Source organism: Danio aesculapii, chromosome 7 (assembly GCF_903798145.1).
Source record: "Danio aesculapii chromosome 7, fDanAes4.1, whole genome shotgun sequence".
In the NCBI taxonomy this organism is placed as follows: Eukaryota; Metazoa; Chordata; class Actinopteri; order Cypriniformes; family Danionidae; genus Danio; species Danio aesculapii.
The window spans coordinates 30,631,975-30,650,435 of record NC_079441.1 but is presented as its reverse complement, the minus strand read 5'-3'; the positions used below and the strand labels follow the sequence as shown (position 1 = coordinate 30,650,435).

At 37.5% G+C, this 18,461-nt stretch overlaps 1 protein-coding gene across 1 annotated transcript in view; it reads right to left on the bottom strand.

Annotated features, from left to right (window-relative positions):
* mettl15 (methyltransferase 15, mitochondrial 12S rRNA N4-cytidine) overlaps window positions 1-18,461 on the bottom strand; it is a 133,084-nt gene that overhangs the window by 59,561 nt on the left and 55,062 nt on the right. The window contains exon 3 of the mRNA XM_056461612.1: window positions 3,011-3,147. Coding sequence (XP_056317587.1) covers window positions 3,011-3,147 — 137 coding nt within the window. The remainder of the gene's footprint in view (window positions 1-3,010; window positions 3,148-18,461) is intronic.

Below are 18,461 nucleotides of genomic sequence, written 5' to 3'. Positions count from 1 at the left end.
GATTTGAGAAATAATAGAAAACAAGAGCTGAACAGAGATGAGGTCGAATTAATTGACACAAGATGACAGAAGAAGAGACAAGATTATGAGGAGAGGAGATGAGACAACAAAATACAAGATAAGATCAAAAGGGAGATAAGGTGAGAGAAAATATGGAAGAAGAGAGGAAAGGAAAAGAGAAGATGAGGCAAGCACAAAGAGAGACAAGAAGGAAAAGAGGAGAAAAGTGAGAGAATACAAAACAAGGTGGAAAATGAGGAGAGCAGATGAGTAGAAAAGAAGAGGAGGAGAAAGGAGAGAAGACAAGAAAACGAGAGTAGAAGTGAGGAAAGAAGAGGAGCCGAGAGAGAGAGAGATGATTGCGTGGGCTGCCTGCTCCTCTTACACAGCCATCCAATAATATTGGCTAATTGCATGATTTCTTCAGCTTCTCCAGCCTCTCATCATGAGTGGGAGTCAAAGGCCTCATTGGTGGAGTATATAGCTGCTGACAGAATAGCTTGTCCTGATTCTCTCTCTCTCTCTCTCCCTCTCTCATTCCTCTCTCCTACGTTGGTTTCTGTAGCAGCGGTCCCTCTGAGACAGGTTTCCCCGGAATCCACGTAAAGAGGTATCTCTACCCACGCTGCAGAGTCAGGAACATCTCATTTGGAGCTTTTTTCAGTGCTGCCTCATGCACACGCGCACACACCACACGCCCGCAAAGCCCTCATGCCTGCTCCTCTGGTTCTCTTTTATTAAACACTAGCTCTACTTCTCTCTCTCTCTCTCTCCTCATCCTACACTCTCGCACGCAGGAAACAGGGGAACCTGCGTGGGTGGCAGCGTCTCTCCCTGTCATTGAAGCCTTAGGCCCCGTTGACAAATGAGACGCTGGGGCCTTTCGACTGAGCGTGGGTGAGAGCGGGGATTCTGTATCTGCACTGGAGGATCTCTCTCTCACACACTCATAAACAAAACCAAAGAGCCCCGTGACCGTCACCCACTGGATCGTAACGGGCATGGAACGGGACACAGGTATTAAAGACACGTGTCGAGTTCCCCCGACAGTTTAAATGCCTCAAAACTAATGATTCATTCACATCTATAACTCAGAAAGATGTGTGAAGAAGAATCTGTTGAGGTTTGTTCTTCACCTGAAGTGCAAATTAATCTGGCAAGTCAAACACCACTTTTCACTACTTTAATTTTAATTATTGGTCTGTGCAGCACAGAGGAGCTGAAAAAATATAATTATAATATTTAATAGGCTTGAAATACCACATATTCTTACCAAAAAACTTTATATAAAAACACGGACACATATACAGTTACAGTCAGAATTATTAGCCCCCCTGAATTATTAGCCCCCCCCCCTAAGTTTTAATAACTTACTTCTAATTACTGATTTATTTTATCTTTGCCATGATGACAGTACATAATATTTGACTATATATGTTTCAAGACACTTCTATACAGCTTAAAATGACATTTGAAGGCTTAACTAGGTTAAAAAGGTTAACTAGGCAGGTTAGGGTAATTAGGCAAGTTATTGTATAATGATGGTTTGTTCTGTAGACAATCAAAAAAATATAGCTTAAAGGGGCTAATAATTTTGACATTAAAATGGTGTTTAAAAAATTAAAAACTGCTTGTATTCTAGCCGAAATAAAACAAATAAAACTTTTTCCAGAAGAAAAAATATTATCAGACATACTGTGAAAATTCCTTGCTCTGTTAAACATCATTTGGGAAATATTTAAAAAAGACAAAAAATTCAAAGGGGAGCTAATAATTCTGACTTTAACTATATTTGTATATATATGAAGGAACTCCTCCTTCAAACTCCTAAAAATTTAAATGTACAGTATTAGCCCTAATAATAGGACTAAGCCGAAAAGAAAGTGAATCAATCAGTATTAGCCCTCGTGTAAATTTTAAATTCATTCTCAAATATTTGCTATTTAATAGAGATTGTTTTTCCACACATTTTTAAACCTTATAAATTTAATAACCCATTTTTAATAATTTATTTCTCTTGTCTGTGCTATGATTATAGTACACAATATTTTACTAGTTATTTAGTAAGATACTAGTATTTGGAAGTGTAATTGGCAGTGTAATTAAGGGTAATTAAAAGGCTTAATTAGGTTAATAAGGTTAAATAAGTAAGCTAGGATAATTAGGCAAGTCTTTTGACAACAGTGGTTTTTTAGCCATTCTTGAAAAAAATGATATTTTTTAAGAGGGCTAACAATAGTGATCCTAAAAATTATTTCAAACATTTAAAAACGGTGAAAATGTCCTTGCTCTTGAAATTTATATATATATATATCTTGTTGTTTTGTTTAATTTTGATATTTTAACTTGTTCCAACCCAGATTGAATTTTTTGCTAGGTTGAACACCAAAACATTTTTTTTTCAAGAAAGCTACAAACCTGTAAACATTGACTTCCATTGTTTTGTTTCTCCTAGTATGTAAGTCAATTACACGTTTTCAGCTTTCTTGAAAACATCTTATGTGTTAAACATAGGGCTGGACAATAATTTGATATTAATATATATCGTCATAGATTTTTTTTCAATAATGGTGATATGATTTTTTAAAAAATTCCGGTATTTCGATATAAATTTGCATATATATATTTTATTACATATATTAAATGTTATACATTATCACTTGTCACTGAATGACGTCAGTGCTATTATAGACTTTGCAAATTCAGTTTGCAGACATCTGTGGGTACAGACATCCATTGTATGCGTTCTTGGCAGTTTTTTCCTGGCTTTTAATATTGTCCATATCGATATCGGAATTATATCGTATCGACCGAAATAAAGAAATATATTGTGATATAAATTTTTGCCATATCGTCCAGTCCTATTTAAACAGAATTTTAAAAAAGGTTTGGGACCACCTAAGGGTGAGTAAATTGCGAATAAATGTAAATGTTTGGGTAAATTATCCCTTTATGATGGGTCCAGCACTCTGCATGAAAGGGGAATCAGTATGTTTAAAGTGTAACTCACTGGCATTCTTCAGCTAATCGCTGGGCCATTCGGAAAGCTGTGGGGTCACGATCTGCAACCACCACCGTTACACCAGGAACCGACTGCAGAATTGCCTTTGAATGACCTCCAGCCCCAAAGGTTAAGTCCAGAACAACCTGTTGGACACCAAATAAAAAACAGACTGGAATCAGAAAACTAAAATGCATTATCCATGATGAAAACTACTTTCGGCTTGAACAAAGCAACTCAATGTCCAACCAGACATTGATTTTACTCTAAATAACGAGGCCGCTCTCCATAAAGTTTGTCGCTACTTTTCAAAGCGGTCGGAAAACACATTTGCGCATTCTCTCTCTTCTTCCTCTCTTTCTTACAAACAGGCACGCTCACACCAGAGACACTATCCTGTGTTCTCACTCAAAAGTCAATGCATGAGTCATCGTCTCTCCTGTTGAAAGCGTCTCAGTGGTTTCTTAGAGCCACAGTGGCAGCTACACCTTGGGTCCATTTCCCATGTCCATCCACCCACCTGCACGTCATACCCTGAACAATACCAATCCGTCCTCAATAGCACCGACACTAAATATTTGCTGCTGAAATGCCTGATCAAGCTTTCAATACCGATGATTCATTCACATTTTTAACTTGTGTGAAATGTATGTGAAGAAGAAGCCACTGAGGTCAAGGTTTTTGTTTGTTTTCCACCTGAAGTGCCAATCAATTCGAAAAATCAAACCCCATTCACTGCTTTTTTTCACACCGGTTACTGGTGGGAGAAGCCAACAACCCCAGAAAACAAACAAACAAATAAACAAACTAAATAAATTAATTAATTAAAACTAAAATAAACTTTTCTAAAACCAATATAAGCATGCATGTATAAAAAAATGTTTGTATTTACAAAATAATATTTAAAACATTTTAAAAATATGTTTGTATTTACCGTACAAAACAACAAAATGACCAAAACTACCAAAACTAACAAAGAAATTGACAACATTCACATTTAAACTAATTCAAACTCTTAATAAAAACTACAATATTCGCTTGATAGTGAACTAATTGTAACTAACACAAATTTGAAACAAAAAAACAATAGCTATGTATCCATCCAAAGATGCAAACTAAATTTATGTGCATAACTGGAATATCGCATATAAGACATGCAAGTAAAGCAGTTTTTCCTTCCAAGTACATTTACATTTACATTTAGTCATTTAGCAGACGCTTTTATCCAAAGCGACTTACAAATGAGGACAAGGAAGCAATTTACACAACTATAAGAGCAGCAGTGAACAAGCGCTATAGACAAGTTTCAGGTGTGTAAAAGTCTAAGTAGTCAAAGAGAACAAAATCATCACGTCCTGACTAACTGGCGCCAAAAATCTAAAGTAAAAACGGAATTTGCTGCGGTAGGAGAACCTGTGTGAATCTTTCCTTTATTTAATAAATTACCTGCACCTTAGAAGACAATCCCGATATGTTATTTATTTGCATTTTCAAAATTTATGCACATCTAGCCATGTTTATCTACCATTTTTATGCGCATCTTCAAAATGCGCATTAAAATAGGTGGATGGAAACGTAGCTAATGACACCAAAATTCCTAAAACTTTAACTAAAACATGAAAAACTAATTTAAATCATTAATAAAAACTACAAGAATTTCAAAATAACATGAGTGATACCAATCTGGAAATGCAGTGTCCTTCACATTTACCTATTCATCTGTGTTAAACCTTTAAATGATTTAATTTTGTTTATCATATTTACTCATAAAAGGTCACTGGTTCGAGTCCTGGCTGCGTTAGTTAGTATTTCTGTGTGGAGTTTACATGTTCCCCATGTTAGCGTGGGTTTCTTCCGGGTGCTCCGGTTTCCCTGACAGTCCAAAGACATGCGCTACAGGTGATTTGAATAAACTAAATTGGCCGTAGTGTATTTGTGTGAATGTGAGAGTGTATGGGTGTTTCTCAGTAATGAGTTGCAGCTGGAAGGGCATCCGCTGTGGAAAACATATGCTGGATAAGTCGGCGGTTGCAACCGGTCGGTGGCAACCCCTGATGAATTAAGGAACTAAGCCGAAGGAAAATGAATGAATGAACAAATTTTTGTTAATTTGAATTAAAACTGTGGACGTATTTGAAACAATAAAATGACAAAAAATATATATAAAATCCTAAAACTTTAACTAAAACATGAAAAACTAATTTAAACGATTAATAAAAACTACAAGACTTGCAAAATTACATAAGTGATAAATTTTAGAAATGCAGTGTGCTTCACATTTACCTATTAATCTGTGTCAAACCTTTAAATTATATAATTTTTAATTTTGTTTATCATATTTACTCATTTTTAGATTTATTTAAGGTATATAGCTCACCCCAAAATGAAAATTTTACTCTCTTTATTGTCCTCAAGTGGAAATTCATCTTTGGCTTCACCACACAACCGTTCACATTACACATAACACAAAAAGGTTGCCTAAAACTTCTTTTTGATGGCAAGAGCTGAAATTTTATATTTAGGGATTGGGAACAATATTCTATAAATGCTTTTTGTTTAATTCTCATTAAATACATTTCATTTAGTTGTCTTTGTGCTTTACATTCACTAAGTTGGTAAGTACAAATTAAATGCCTTCAGAAACAATTGAACATGGCCGCACAACCTTTTTTATTCATTCATTTATTTTCCTTCAGCTTAGTCCCTTTATTCATCAGGGGTCGCCAAAGCGGAATGAGCCAGCTTATCCAGCATATGTTTTACACAGCAGATGCCCTTCTAGTTGCAACCCATACACTCTCTGGGTGAGTTCACACTTGGTCCTAAAGCCTGGTCCGAACCCAAGTTCGATTGTGCCCCCTCAGCTGGTTTGTGTTCACACTGACTTTTTAGTCCTTCTGAACCCCAGTACCCTCTTAAAGCTGCTGTTTTGCGTACAGCTGTTGCTAGTAGACGGCCACGAAAACAGAGTGCAAAATTGGAGACGTCCGCAAATCACAGTCAATTGCTTATACGGAATCTATTGCTTTTGTTACCAAAACCAAAAAACAGAGAGCCATTTGCATCTATCTGCTTCAAAAACATTAAAAACGTTCAGAACATCATGTGTCATGTCTGCAGAAGTGTTTTTTGGAGGAGACAAGCAGGCATTATCACTGTTTGCACTGGATCAGTCCTGCTTGTCATCAAGGTAAATTACATACACACACGAATAAACGTTTTAAAAACTAAAGTTTGTTGTACAGTTGGTGTTCCATTTCAGTTATTTGGTTCGATTGCATTCATACCAAAAGTGAACTGTACCAGAGTTTGCAATAACTGTACCCCATACCAACTCTTTCAGGCGGACTCAGGTATGGTTGCCACAGCTACTCACTGAAGCTAAGTAGGGCTGTGCCTGACCATTACCTGGATGGAAGACCACATGGGAAAACTAGGTTGCTGTTGGAAGTGGTGTTAATGAGGCCAGCAGGGGGCGCTTAACCTGCAGTCTAAGTCCTAATACCCCAGTAAAGTGAAGGGGACACCATACTTTCAGTGGACGCCGTCTTTTGGATGTGACTCTAAACCGAGGTCCAGGCTCTCTGTGGTCATTAAAAATCCCATAGCACTTCTCGTAAAGAGTAGGGGTGTAACTGGCCTGGTGTCCTGGCCAAATTCCCTCCATCCGCCCTTATCCATCATAGTCTCCCAATCATCCCCATCCACCAAATTGGCTCTTTCACTGTCTCTCCACTCCACCAATAGCTGGTGTGTGGTGAGCGCACTGGCGCCGTTGTTCTGTGGCTGCCGTCGCATCATTCAATCGATCCTCATGATCGTGAAGCACTTTGGGTGTATGACCATACACAATAAATGCACTATGAATACACATTACATTAAATCCCGGTTTACCGCTACGCACCCGAGTTCAGAAGACAGCGTTCACACTAGCTAAACGTACCATATTTTGACGTCACACAAACCTGGGTGTGGACCAAAAGAGCAAGTGTGAAAGCACCCTTACAAGCACTCACATACACTATGGCTAGTTAGCTTATTCAATTCAGTGCATGTCTTTGGAATGTGGGGGAAACCGGAGCACCTGGAGGAAACCCACACAAACATGGGGAGAACATGCAAACTCCACACAGAAATGCCGACTGACCCAGCCGGAACTCAAACAAGTGACCTCCTTGCTGTGAGGCGATGGCGCTGAACACTGAGCCATTGTGTCGCCCCAACCTTTAAAATAAAAATAAATCATCATTATTATTATTATTTATTATTATTATTATTATTCATTTTATGATGCTTGTAAAGAAAAGAACAGCCTCTTCATAAATATTTTTGCAATATATTTCAATGCTTGAATACCTCTGTCTACTTTCGCAGAGTCATATAAAAAACATTGTGAGAATTCCATCAAATTTCTAAAAGCGCTTCTTTAATAGCCAAAACCGGCAGTGCTTCTATTGCAGTCTACTTGTACTTCTCTCATTCCGCTGCACACTGATTAACTTGTGAGACACAGACGCCACAGGCTAAACAGTTCCAGTCCACCACTGGCCAGCGCACCACAAAGACACAGTAATTAGTAGCTTCTAATAGATACGTGTCATTAGTCCCAACTGGGAAAATACATGGGGCAGAGCGAGAGGAAGAGCTGTGTGTCAGAGAGTCACAAGGCATGATTTTTCAATTTCATCTCACGCTAAGAACGAGAAATATAGTTTCTCTTCACCTCATGAGAGAGAAATCTGTGATCGTACATGAGTCACTCCTGTTCTCATCTTCGAATGTGAGCATTCATGTTTCTATTTTATATTCCACTGCCTTTCCACGTGATTTAAACCAGGCTTTTTCGTTCTCTTTTTATAGTTTTAGCATTTACGAAATAAACAGTTGCAGATCGATGGTTTTTGCGCATCGTACCCTCGAGTGCATGAGGTCAGAGCCAGTCATGCACTATCAAGCATTGTGTCCATAGCAACAGCAACAACAACAAAGAAAGTCTTCATCCTTCGTGCTATTCAGTCACGAACAGCAACAAATTAACTTATGCATCGGAAAGAATTAGATACTGTAAGAAAACTGGATTAAAAAGAACGGACTGCACGAGGAAATTGTCGCAATTGTAATTAATAAATCCAGCATAATGACAGCAACTTGAGCTGATTCGATGTTGGATTTTACGTGATTAAATAAAAGCGATCATTTCAAGCAGACGGATGAGTTTAACAAACAGCGAATGAGACGTATTGTTTAAAACATTTAATGTTTCCGAGGCGCTTTGCCCTAGGATATAAAAAATGATTTCCTGGCACACGGGCATCACTGTTTTTCCCTCTGATTCAATTTCATCCTGTGTTTTAGAGCTAAATCATTATTCCTCAGCTGATGACTCACTTTCAGCCCTCAAATTCAACTGCCCCCTTATAATACTGACAGAAACAACAACATATGCGCTTGTGTGGCTCTAGCATACTATAATACTATATAGGACTTGCCATTTTTTGTTTCGATCATGAAAACAAACACTTTAGAAGTACGTTTGATACCAAAAGAAGAAGAAAAAAAGCTTCAGCTGGTTAAAATGGACCCACACCTCCTGCATGAAACATCAGTAGAGAGATGGGGCTTTTTTTTGGGTGGGGGGGGGGGGGGGGGGGGGGGGGAAGAGACAGAAGCATGCGGATCGATAGTGACGTTGGTGGAGGGGTGAAAGCGTGCATGAGCTGAACAGGAGGTCATCAATGGTGGAGGGGCTGCGTCTCCCTCTCCTGTCTGAAAAGCAGGCAGAGTGAGAGGGGAGGGAGAACAAGACGACACGATGAGTCACAACAACCAGCTTCAGTACGCCCGGTGTGCCATTCAATACTAGCGAGAGGAGAAAGAGAGAGAGGGGCAGAAACACCGCGAGAATGAAAACATGGAGATAAAGAAGGGGAAAAAACATTAAACGCAAAACAGAAACCCTGCATTAGGTTGGCCTTTGCTGAAAAGGCCCCCGTTGGAGGAAAAAACCTTTCGGTTGAATCGAGTTCCAGTTTGGTGTTATTTGAAAAAATTATGAGGTCAATAGATAATCATTGTAACACTCTGTTGTGCACAATTTATGTGATTCTTAGATTTATGTGACTATAATAAAACAGCAAGCAATAAAACTACACTAAAAAAAAAAAAGACTTTTACATGCTTTATAAATAGCTACTTGTTTAAAATGAGCTGAAACAACACAATTCTGGAGATTTTTTTGGGACAACTTTAATTTTGTTTTATGTTCAATTCATATGAATTTGATAAGATAACTTAAACGATTTGTGTTGGAACAATATAAATGAATTGTGTGGATTTTTACAGTGTAGTAATAATGGACAGAAGATATTCAATTTTTTATTTTAAATTAAATTAATATATTATTTTGAGTGATTATGCAGCAATGTATTGACCACTGATATATTTCAGCTGAATTTGTTCAGTTTAAAACCATCAGCATATTGGCAATAACATAAAAAATGAAAATTTAACAAACATATAGTTCATTAATTAACTGCGTGAAGGCATTAAAGAGTTAATTTATTAAATACTGCAAAAAAATCTGTTCAAAATATAATTTGTCATTAAATAATCCAAACCCAGCAATAAACTAGCTTATATGCCTTAATGTTTAAAAGTATTTTTAAAATGTTTAAAAAATGTTTAAAACAATTTTATTCAAAATAACTATGTACTTTATGGGCGTCACGGTGGCACAGTGGGTAGCACGATCTCACAGCAAGAAGGTTTCTGGCTCGAGCCCCAGCTGGGTCAGTTGGGATTTCTGTGTGGAGTTTGCATGTTCTCCCCGTGTTCTCATGGGTTTCCTCTGGGTGCTCCGGTTTCCCCCACAGTCCATAGACATGCAGGTGAATTGGGTAAGCTAAATTGGACATAGTGTATGTGTGTGAAAGAGTGTGTATGGGTGTTTCCGAGTGTTGGGTTGCGGCTGGAAGGGCATCAGCTGTGTAAAAGATATGCTAGATAAGTTGCTGGTTCATTCCGCTGTGGCGACCCCTGATTAATAAAGGGACTAAACTGTAAAGAAAAAAAAAATGAATAAATGAATGTATTTTAAATTACAAATGTTCAAACATGTGAAAAGTGACAGCACTGATATTATAATTCATACAATAGTTGTTCATCTATTTAGGCCACAAAAATGTTTGATCCTATCTGAGCATTTCTAATGATACTTTTCTATTTTATAACAAAAGTGGTGCTTACGGAGATTATCATAGAGTAAATATTATGTAATACTGTAAGAGGTATTATGTTTTCTGTATTCACATTATAAATATGCTATATCACTTTGAGGATAATGATTTTTTAATTACTAAAGCAATATAATGTCTTTCATCGTGTGTCCTTTTTCTTTCTTTTTAAGATTTCAATCTAAGTGCTCTTTTACCCTTGGAAATCACTTGCTAAAAGTGGTATTTTGCCCAGAAATGTTATATTATTCAAAACCTGTATGACTTCTTTTCTTCTGTTGAAAGAAGATATTTTGAAGAATGTTTCAACTGTTTTTATCTAAATAAACAATAAATAAATGAATGAATTATTGAATTAATGAATAAATATAGAATAAATAAATAAATGAATGAATAAATAAATAAATAAATAGATAGTATTTTCTTGAATTAACTCCCCGTTTATGCACCTTTGATTTGCTCTGTTTATAATAGTCTATGTGATAGTTGCAGAACAACATTTGAACTATACTGCAATTTGCCAGAAACCCACAATACATAGAAATAGATTCGATTCAAAACACACTTTTTTCATTATATTAACTGCTTTAAAAGATACACATACAGTGCACATAGAGGTAAAGATTTTTTTAAAGAATGGGTGCATTTACTTATTTTTAGTAATGATTCATCTCTTTGTTTTCTTCGGTCATGACTTCATTTTCCAAATAAAAAAGCATACACAAGTGGGTTCATCTCTCTTTTTTGCTTTTAGTAATTCATTACCTTTTATGCTCTGAAAGATTACCCTCTCACTACACAATATGGCCCTTTAGTATCAATCAAAATACTTTCTGCAGAGCAAAACACATCAATCGATGTCTTCTTTTAAACATAGAAGTATTGGATAGAGGTATGAGCTAAAAACAGAGCATAGACATCAAGGGAAAAGAAAAGAAACAAATAATAGGACAAAAAAGTAAAGAAAAAATAATAATAAAAGCAAAGGGCAAGCATACAAAAGTTTTGCAACACCCCTTCAGATCATTGATTTCACTGAATTCAGGTTTTCCAATAATTTCCATTGCTGCATGTGTATAAAATCAAGCACATGCACACAGACTGCTTATACAAATTTTTGAAAGAACAGGTCAGAAGCTTAAAAAGGCTACCATGTACAATAAGTCAATTTAATAATAATAATAATTCCTTACATTTATATAGCGCTTTTCTGGACACTCAAAGCACTTTACACATTGGTAGGAATCTCCTCATCCACCACCAGTGTGCAGCATCCACCTGGATGACACGATGGCAGCCACATTGCGCCAGGCTACACACCACACACACACCAGCTGGTGGAGAGGAGACAGCATAATAAAGCCAATTATGATATGGGGATGGTTAGGAGGCCATGATGGACAGAGGCCAGTGGGCAAATTCGTCCCGGATTTGGCCAATTTGTGAAACTCCCTCACTACTAAATATTGTACGGTCAATTCTTAATGGTATTATTACAAAGTGTATGCAATTGGGTACAACAGTAACTCAGCTGTGAAGTGTTGGGCCACATAAAAAAATATCAGAGCGGGGTCAAATGCAATGGAAAGCATCAGATGCGTTGGTTTAAACTATGCCACCACTGTATTCTAGAGCAGCGGAGACAACTAAAGCTAAGATTGGAATGTCATTAAATTACCTGTGCATGTAAAGGCAGTTCTCTCAAAAAAATTGGAAATATAGTGTATATACATATACACAAGTATATCCTGTGGTGTGAAAACAAAAATGCGTGAAAATGTTCGCCACCTTATTTCTTTTTTATGCATACTTTAATGTTTCAGATCATCAAGAAACTTTAAATATTAATCAAAGAAAACACAAGTAAACCCATCATGCAGTATTGAAATTAAGGTTTTTATTATTAGCGGAAAACAAAATCCAAAACTACATAGCCCTGTGTGAAAAATGTGCAAACTTGAGTTCTGCAGTGGAACAATGATCCACGCACAGCAGCAAGTCCACTTCTGAATCGCTAAAAAAACAAAACAAACGAATACTTTGGAGTGGCCTAGTCAAAGTCCTGACCTGAATCCAATTGAGATGCTGTGGCAGGACTATGAAACCCTCTAATGTGGTTGATTTACAATAATACTGCAAAGATGAGTGGGCCAAAACTCCTCCCCAGTGCTGTAACAGACTTACTGCGAGGTATTGAAAACACTTGATTGCAGTTGTTGCTCCAAAGGGTGGCCCGACCAGTTATTAGGTTTAGGGGGCAAACACATTTTCCCACAGGGTTATGTAGTTTTGTATTTTACTGTCATATAATAATAAAACCTTCATTTCAAAACTGTAAGACGCATTTACTTGTGTTATTTCTGACTAATAACTTTAAATTTGATTAATAATCTGAAACATTAAAGTGTGACAAACTAAATAATATAAATCGGTAAGGGGGCAAACAATTTTTCACACCACTGTGCATTCGATATGCATGCAAAACGATTAATTTTATACCATCTTTTTTCACATGCTTGTCAGTTGACTATAATATAAATATCCTTTGAAAGGTCAAAATTGGTACATCAGTACTTTTGCAGAACTTACACCAAGAGATGAAGAGATCACTTTATGCAACTCTGAGAAAAAGTACTTGAAAAGCACAAGGCAGGGGTTTAAAATAAAAAAAAATTTCAAGTCACTGAGAATCCTTGGTAGTACAGTTACATCAGAAAAAATTGAAAGAGTATGGCACAGCTGTATATCTACAATTCTTTCCTCCATCCAAGAAAGAAATTGAAGGAATGAGGGAAGAGCCCAATGACAGCTTCAATGGTTGTGACTGGAAATTATGCAATGTGCATTTGGGAGATTCTGAAGCCAGCTGGAAAAACTTTCTATATACTGATGAGACCAACATTTATTTATTTTTTTGCCATCAGAATAAACCCCTCGCTTGACATAAGTATGATCAGAAAGACATCATACCTGTGGTGGGAACCTCACACAGTGAGAAAGCTCTTATCCAGCAAGCCCTGAAAGACTTGTTATGGTAGACGAAGAAATAAAAGATCTAAAAATATGCAAGTAAAGCCTAGTGGAAAACTTGATAGCATTTGTAAGACACTTATGGCTTGGGAGAAGACTTGATTCTCAGAAAATCAGTGACCCTAAGAATAAAGCCAATGTTTTTCAAGATTAAAACGACAATAATAATGTTCTGTAGTGTCTAAGTTCGATTCTTCAATCCAACAGAAAATTGATGGGTGGGCAAGGGTTGAAAACTCTCACAATCTCATGCAACCTACTATAAGTGAGCATTTGTGAATGGGATAATTGAGACAAATTGCTGTGGTCAGATGTGCAATGCTAAATCAGTCTTCAGTGGTTCATTGTTGTAAAATGTGGGCACTTTTTATAGGCACAGTGTGTGAAAAAAAATCAAAATAGAAAATGGCTCCAAGAAATGACCCAACACAGTTTTTGAGACATTTTTTTTCAAGTTATTGAGCCATTAAGTCATCTCTGCTCTTTGGCTTGGCGGCAGAGTTGGAGTCATGAGCAGATGAGAGAGGGGTGCAGTGTGCAACAATTGTGGGTTAAGTGCCTTCTTTCAGGACATAACGGGCTGCTCTTCTGCACCCTTAAACAGTCCTCAAATTGAAGGTTACAGTAACTCTCAAATTTCATTTAGGAATGTAAAGATGGTCACACCATGTTGATAATTTTTATTTCAGTCTGTTCCTCAAACAAACCACATTGTTTCAATATGCCGGTATGGTGCTTTTTGTCAGCTGAACAGTAGCAAACCTGATTCACTCACTACTTAACATGTCCCTTTTGTGTTATAAAAAAGAAAGTAATAAAGGTTTGGAAAGACATTAGGATGAGTAAATGATTAAGAAATGAACAATTTTACACTGACTGAATGCCACCAAATCCAAAACATGCTCGAAAGCTTTAAGATCGGCATCAATACTCACGGCCAGTTGTGGCATTTAAATAATGCTCACTACTAAGGTACTTCTTAGACTTTGGTTGTAACAAGTGGTTATTTGAGTTTTGAGTTATTGTCCTCAGACATTAACAAGGCATTACTGCTGGTGGCAGTTACAATATATATATATATATATATATATATATATAAACAAACACAGTTTGTGTTTGTTTCCAAAAGAGGACAAACTGTTGGGGAATGTCTCGCTAGCGCATCTGTGACCAAGACAGCAAGTCATTATCCAGGGTAATGATGTCAGCATAGCACCAAGAAGGACAAACCACAACCAACAGGAAGAACTGTGGATGCAAGAGGAAGCTGTCTGAAAGTGATGTCCAGGTGCTAACTCGGATTATATGCAAAAACCTAAAACCACAGCTGCCCAAATTTCTGCAGAAATAAATGTGCACCTCAACTCCCCTGTTCCCACCAAAACTGTTCGTCGGGAGCTCCACAGCATCAATATACATAGCCGGGCTCTTATAACCAAACCTTTGGTCAATCGTACCAATCCTAAAGTTGGTTTTAATGGTGTCAGCAGCGAAAATCTTGTGAACAAAGTGAAACATATATTGTTCTCTGGAGAGTCCACCTTCACTGTCTTTTGCACATCTAGGAGAGTTACGGTGTGGACAAGCCCAAAGAAGTGTACCACCCAGACAGTTGCGTGTCCAGAGTGAAGCATGGGGGTGGATCAGTAATGGTTTGGGCTGCAATATCTTGGCATTCCCTAGGCCCAATACTTGTGCTAGATGAGCATGTCACCATTCTGGAGGACCATGTGCACCCAATATTTCAAACACTGTATCCTGAAGGTATTGCCGTGTATCAGGATGATAATGCACCGACACACAGAGAGACAGAGTGCTTTGCTAAAAATGGAAAAAAAGATAAACATCTCTGAAACATCAACTGAAATAACCAGTCTTTCCCATTCTAATGCTCAGTTAGACCTTCAGCAGATACTTTGACCACGTCTAAGGTTCCTAGTTATTAGGCTTGAGTAGGCGGCATATCATTGTGCTCCATGCATCTGCACTCCTACTCCCATGCGAGTAGACTACTAACACCGAATCTTCACACCATAGTCTTATAAAGCCCTGTCGGACTAAACTTACCTTAGACATTTGCTACAATGCTTCATTAACAACTTGTATTGGAGCCTGACAGCACAACATCCTGTGTGTCCAAAAATACATTTTAAAATGAAGCTCTCACGACAGTTCATACCATGCTTTTGAGTGGTTTCTAATTTTAATGCAGGAGCATTAAAGGTATTCTCCTCCTCAGGAGCCTGTAACGACATGCTAAAGCAAAGCGAAGCAGTTCTGTGCTGTTAAGATCAATCAGTAACATCCTCCAGCTAAACTTTATAACCTTGATGGCTTTGAAGGAGTTGTCTCTTCTTCTAAAACCATAGTGACGCAAGATGCAACATCCTAGCATCAAATGCGACAACCTCTGACTACCTCTACCATGACGAAAGCACTGAGCAAGCCCAAAATAGCGTACCAGTCCCGTGGGACAACCACTGGGTGTTGGCTCAGAGCATCTCTGTGTTTTTTTTACTCCGTTTTTTTTTTCTGAAGCTTTCTTTCTCCTGGCCACTGGTTTTGTTTACGTGCAGGGTGAACAGGATTGATGGAAGAATCTGTTTTTAGAAGGATAAAATAAAACAGACTGAAAAATTCATGTCTCCTGCAGCATAGTCAGACAGCAATCTCTTTTTATGGGATGCTGCCCCTTTAAGAAACCTGCCTTCTCCACTGCCGGAGATGGACGTAACAACTCCCTGAAGGATTTGGCTATAATGGGCTTGGCATTTGCAATGGTGATTGACACTGAAGACGAAGTGAGTCATCTGCATTGATATTTCATACAGAGTGGTGTTGAAGGCCAGTTTCCCTGGTCTTTGTGGACCAATACAGCTTTGGGAAAAGAAGAGAGGTGAGACGTACGTGAAGAACATGAGAGACTGCAATGGAACGGCTCACTGGTCTTTCACAAGTAAAAGAAATCAATACAACCTCTTTCACCGACACGTCACAAGTCAGGGATGTAATGACAGCACTGAAAATGATCAGGAATAAACATAAATCAAGTTTTGCAAAGTTGTCTTGTATACAAAATGAGCTCAGGGATAAAAACAAGACCTCCCAGGCTGCATCTTCTGCCTTTGCCAGCAGAGGGAACAGGAGAGTAAGGAGTCACTTTGAATTTCAAAGTGAACTCAGGAGGGTCACCGTCACCAGACAGAGTTTCCAGTCAAGCATACTCTGTCACGGACTGTCAAACTACGGTTTGTGTGAAAAATGCTAAGCACGCATCAACAAGACAAAGCCATGGCAAAGAACAGATGACCCACACTGACAGTCAAGTACCACTTCCCGCCTTGGCGTACAACACAGACAAACATGGAACAGGACAAGAGACAGAAAGATGAGTCAATAGACCTGCCTCTCAATTGCACGCTGCAATAAGTGAAGAAGGCCGGCAACCTGAGAGATGCTACAAATTCTACCTGTGTCTCCCATGCCCAGTTCAGTTACAGCAGGGGATCTAAAATGTCAACCAGGGGAAGTTTTGGAAATATCTTCTTACACCAACAGACGCACCATTAAGGAGAGAGACCGACTAGAACAGGATCGCTTTTCCTCATCATGTGGTTGCCATGGCACAAAGGAGATGGGGGGTGGGGGTGGAAACTGGTGGCTTGTTACTTTTTTTTCCATTCTGTGTTCGAGCTTAACACAAGATTCAGTTTACATGTAATTTGTAGGTCTGCTAATGGAGAGCATGTATCCGTCGGATACACCACTCACAAGCTATTGGCACAATATGTGGAGCAATGGCAACACTTGTTTATAAGCAATAGGTTGTATCAGAACATGAACAGTATCAAAACCATAGGCACCAAACAAATGCCCTCTCTGTCCGTTACAAGTCATTCTTACTACACACTTTCATCAGCATAATCTTGCACATCAACCAGAGATTAGTTCATTGATCGGACTAGGCTTGAGATTGAAAAAAGCAAAACCACATGCATTCAGGCCTCCGAGAGACTGTCAACCCCTGCTGGGAAATGGGAGTTTCCAGTATAATTATCCCCCTTGTAACTAATTTGCATAACTTGCTGGATGATTGACATCTGCTGACAAAACCCTGAAATGTAATGATTAGATTTGTACACCTCTGTGTGGTACAGCTGTGCTACTAGCATAGCAAATGTGTCTGTGAGCACACAGTGTGGGTTGTTACAAATAAAATAAAACTGTTGGAACTACAGATACGCACATTAAATTGCTATTTACATAGCCCAGTGTACACTAATTTGTTTTGTTTTGTATTGATTTTAACTCGATGAATTCAACAGGGATCCACCATTTACAGCTCTGGCCTCCAGTTCTCTCTCTTTACAGAAGGAGTGAGTCAATAAATTATTTGCAAGTTACAGAAAACAACTGTAAGCTTGAAGTAGTTTTAGTCTGTTTTGTTTTAATATTGGGTTTAAAAAAAAAAAAAATTGATTGAAGTTGAAAGTAGTTTATATTTTGCATATATATATATATATATATATATATATATATATATATATATATATATATATATATATATATATAAATATATATATATATATATATATATATATATATATATATATATATATATATATAAATATATATATATATATATATATATATATATATATATATATATATATATATATATATATATATGTATACATATATATATATATATATATATATATACATATATATATATATATATATATATATATATATATATATATATATATATATATATATAAATAATACATAAATATATTTATTTATTTATATAGCCATATCAAAAAGGGCACAGGTCCAGAAGCTTCCAAGTATGAATACGAACCCAGGCTCATTCTGAAATAGTACCTCTATATATATATTTATGGAGCGTGCCAAATACTTCCCAGGAGCAAAGCTTTTTTTGCAGTTTTTGTTTTCGCGAATCCACCAGAGGCCGCTGTGTACACTTTTTGAGATCTCAAATTTCTCTAGCAAATGCCATTCGTGCCTGCTCTTCTTACATAATTCCACCAGAGGCCACTGTCGACTGACTGTTTGACTGACTGAATAATTGACTGACTGATCCTCATTCCCGACTCCTCCTTCCCTAAACCCAACCAATAGTATCTTCAAAAGCACCGATTGACCCACGCACCCACTTCCCTCAACCAACTGAC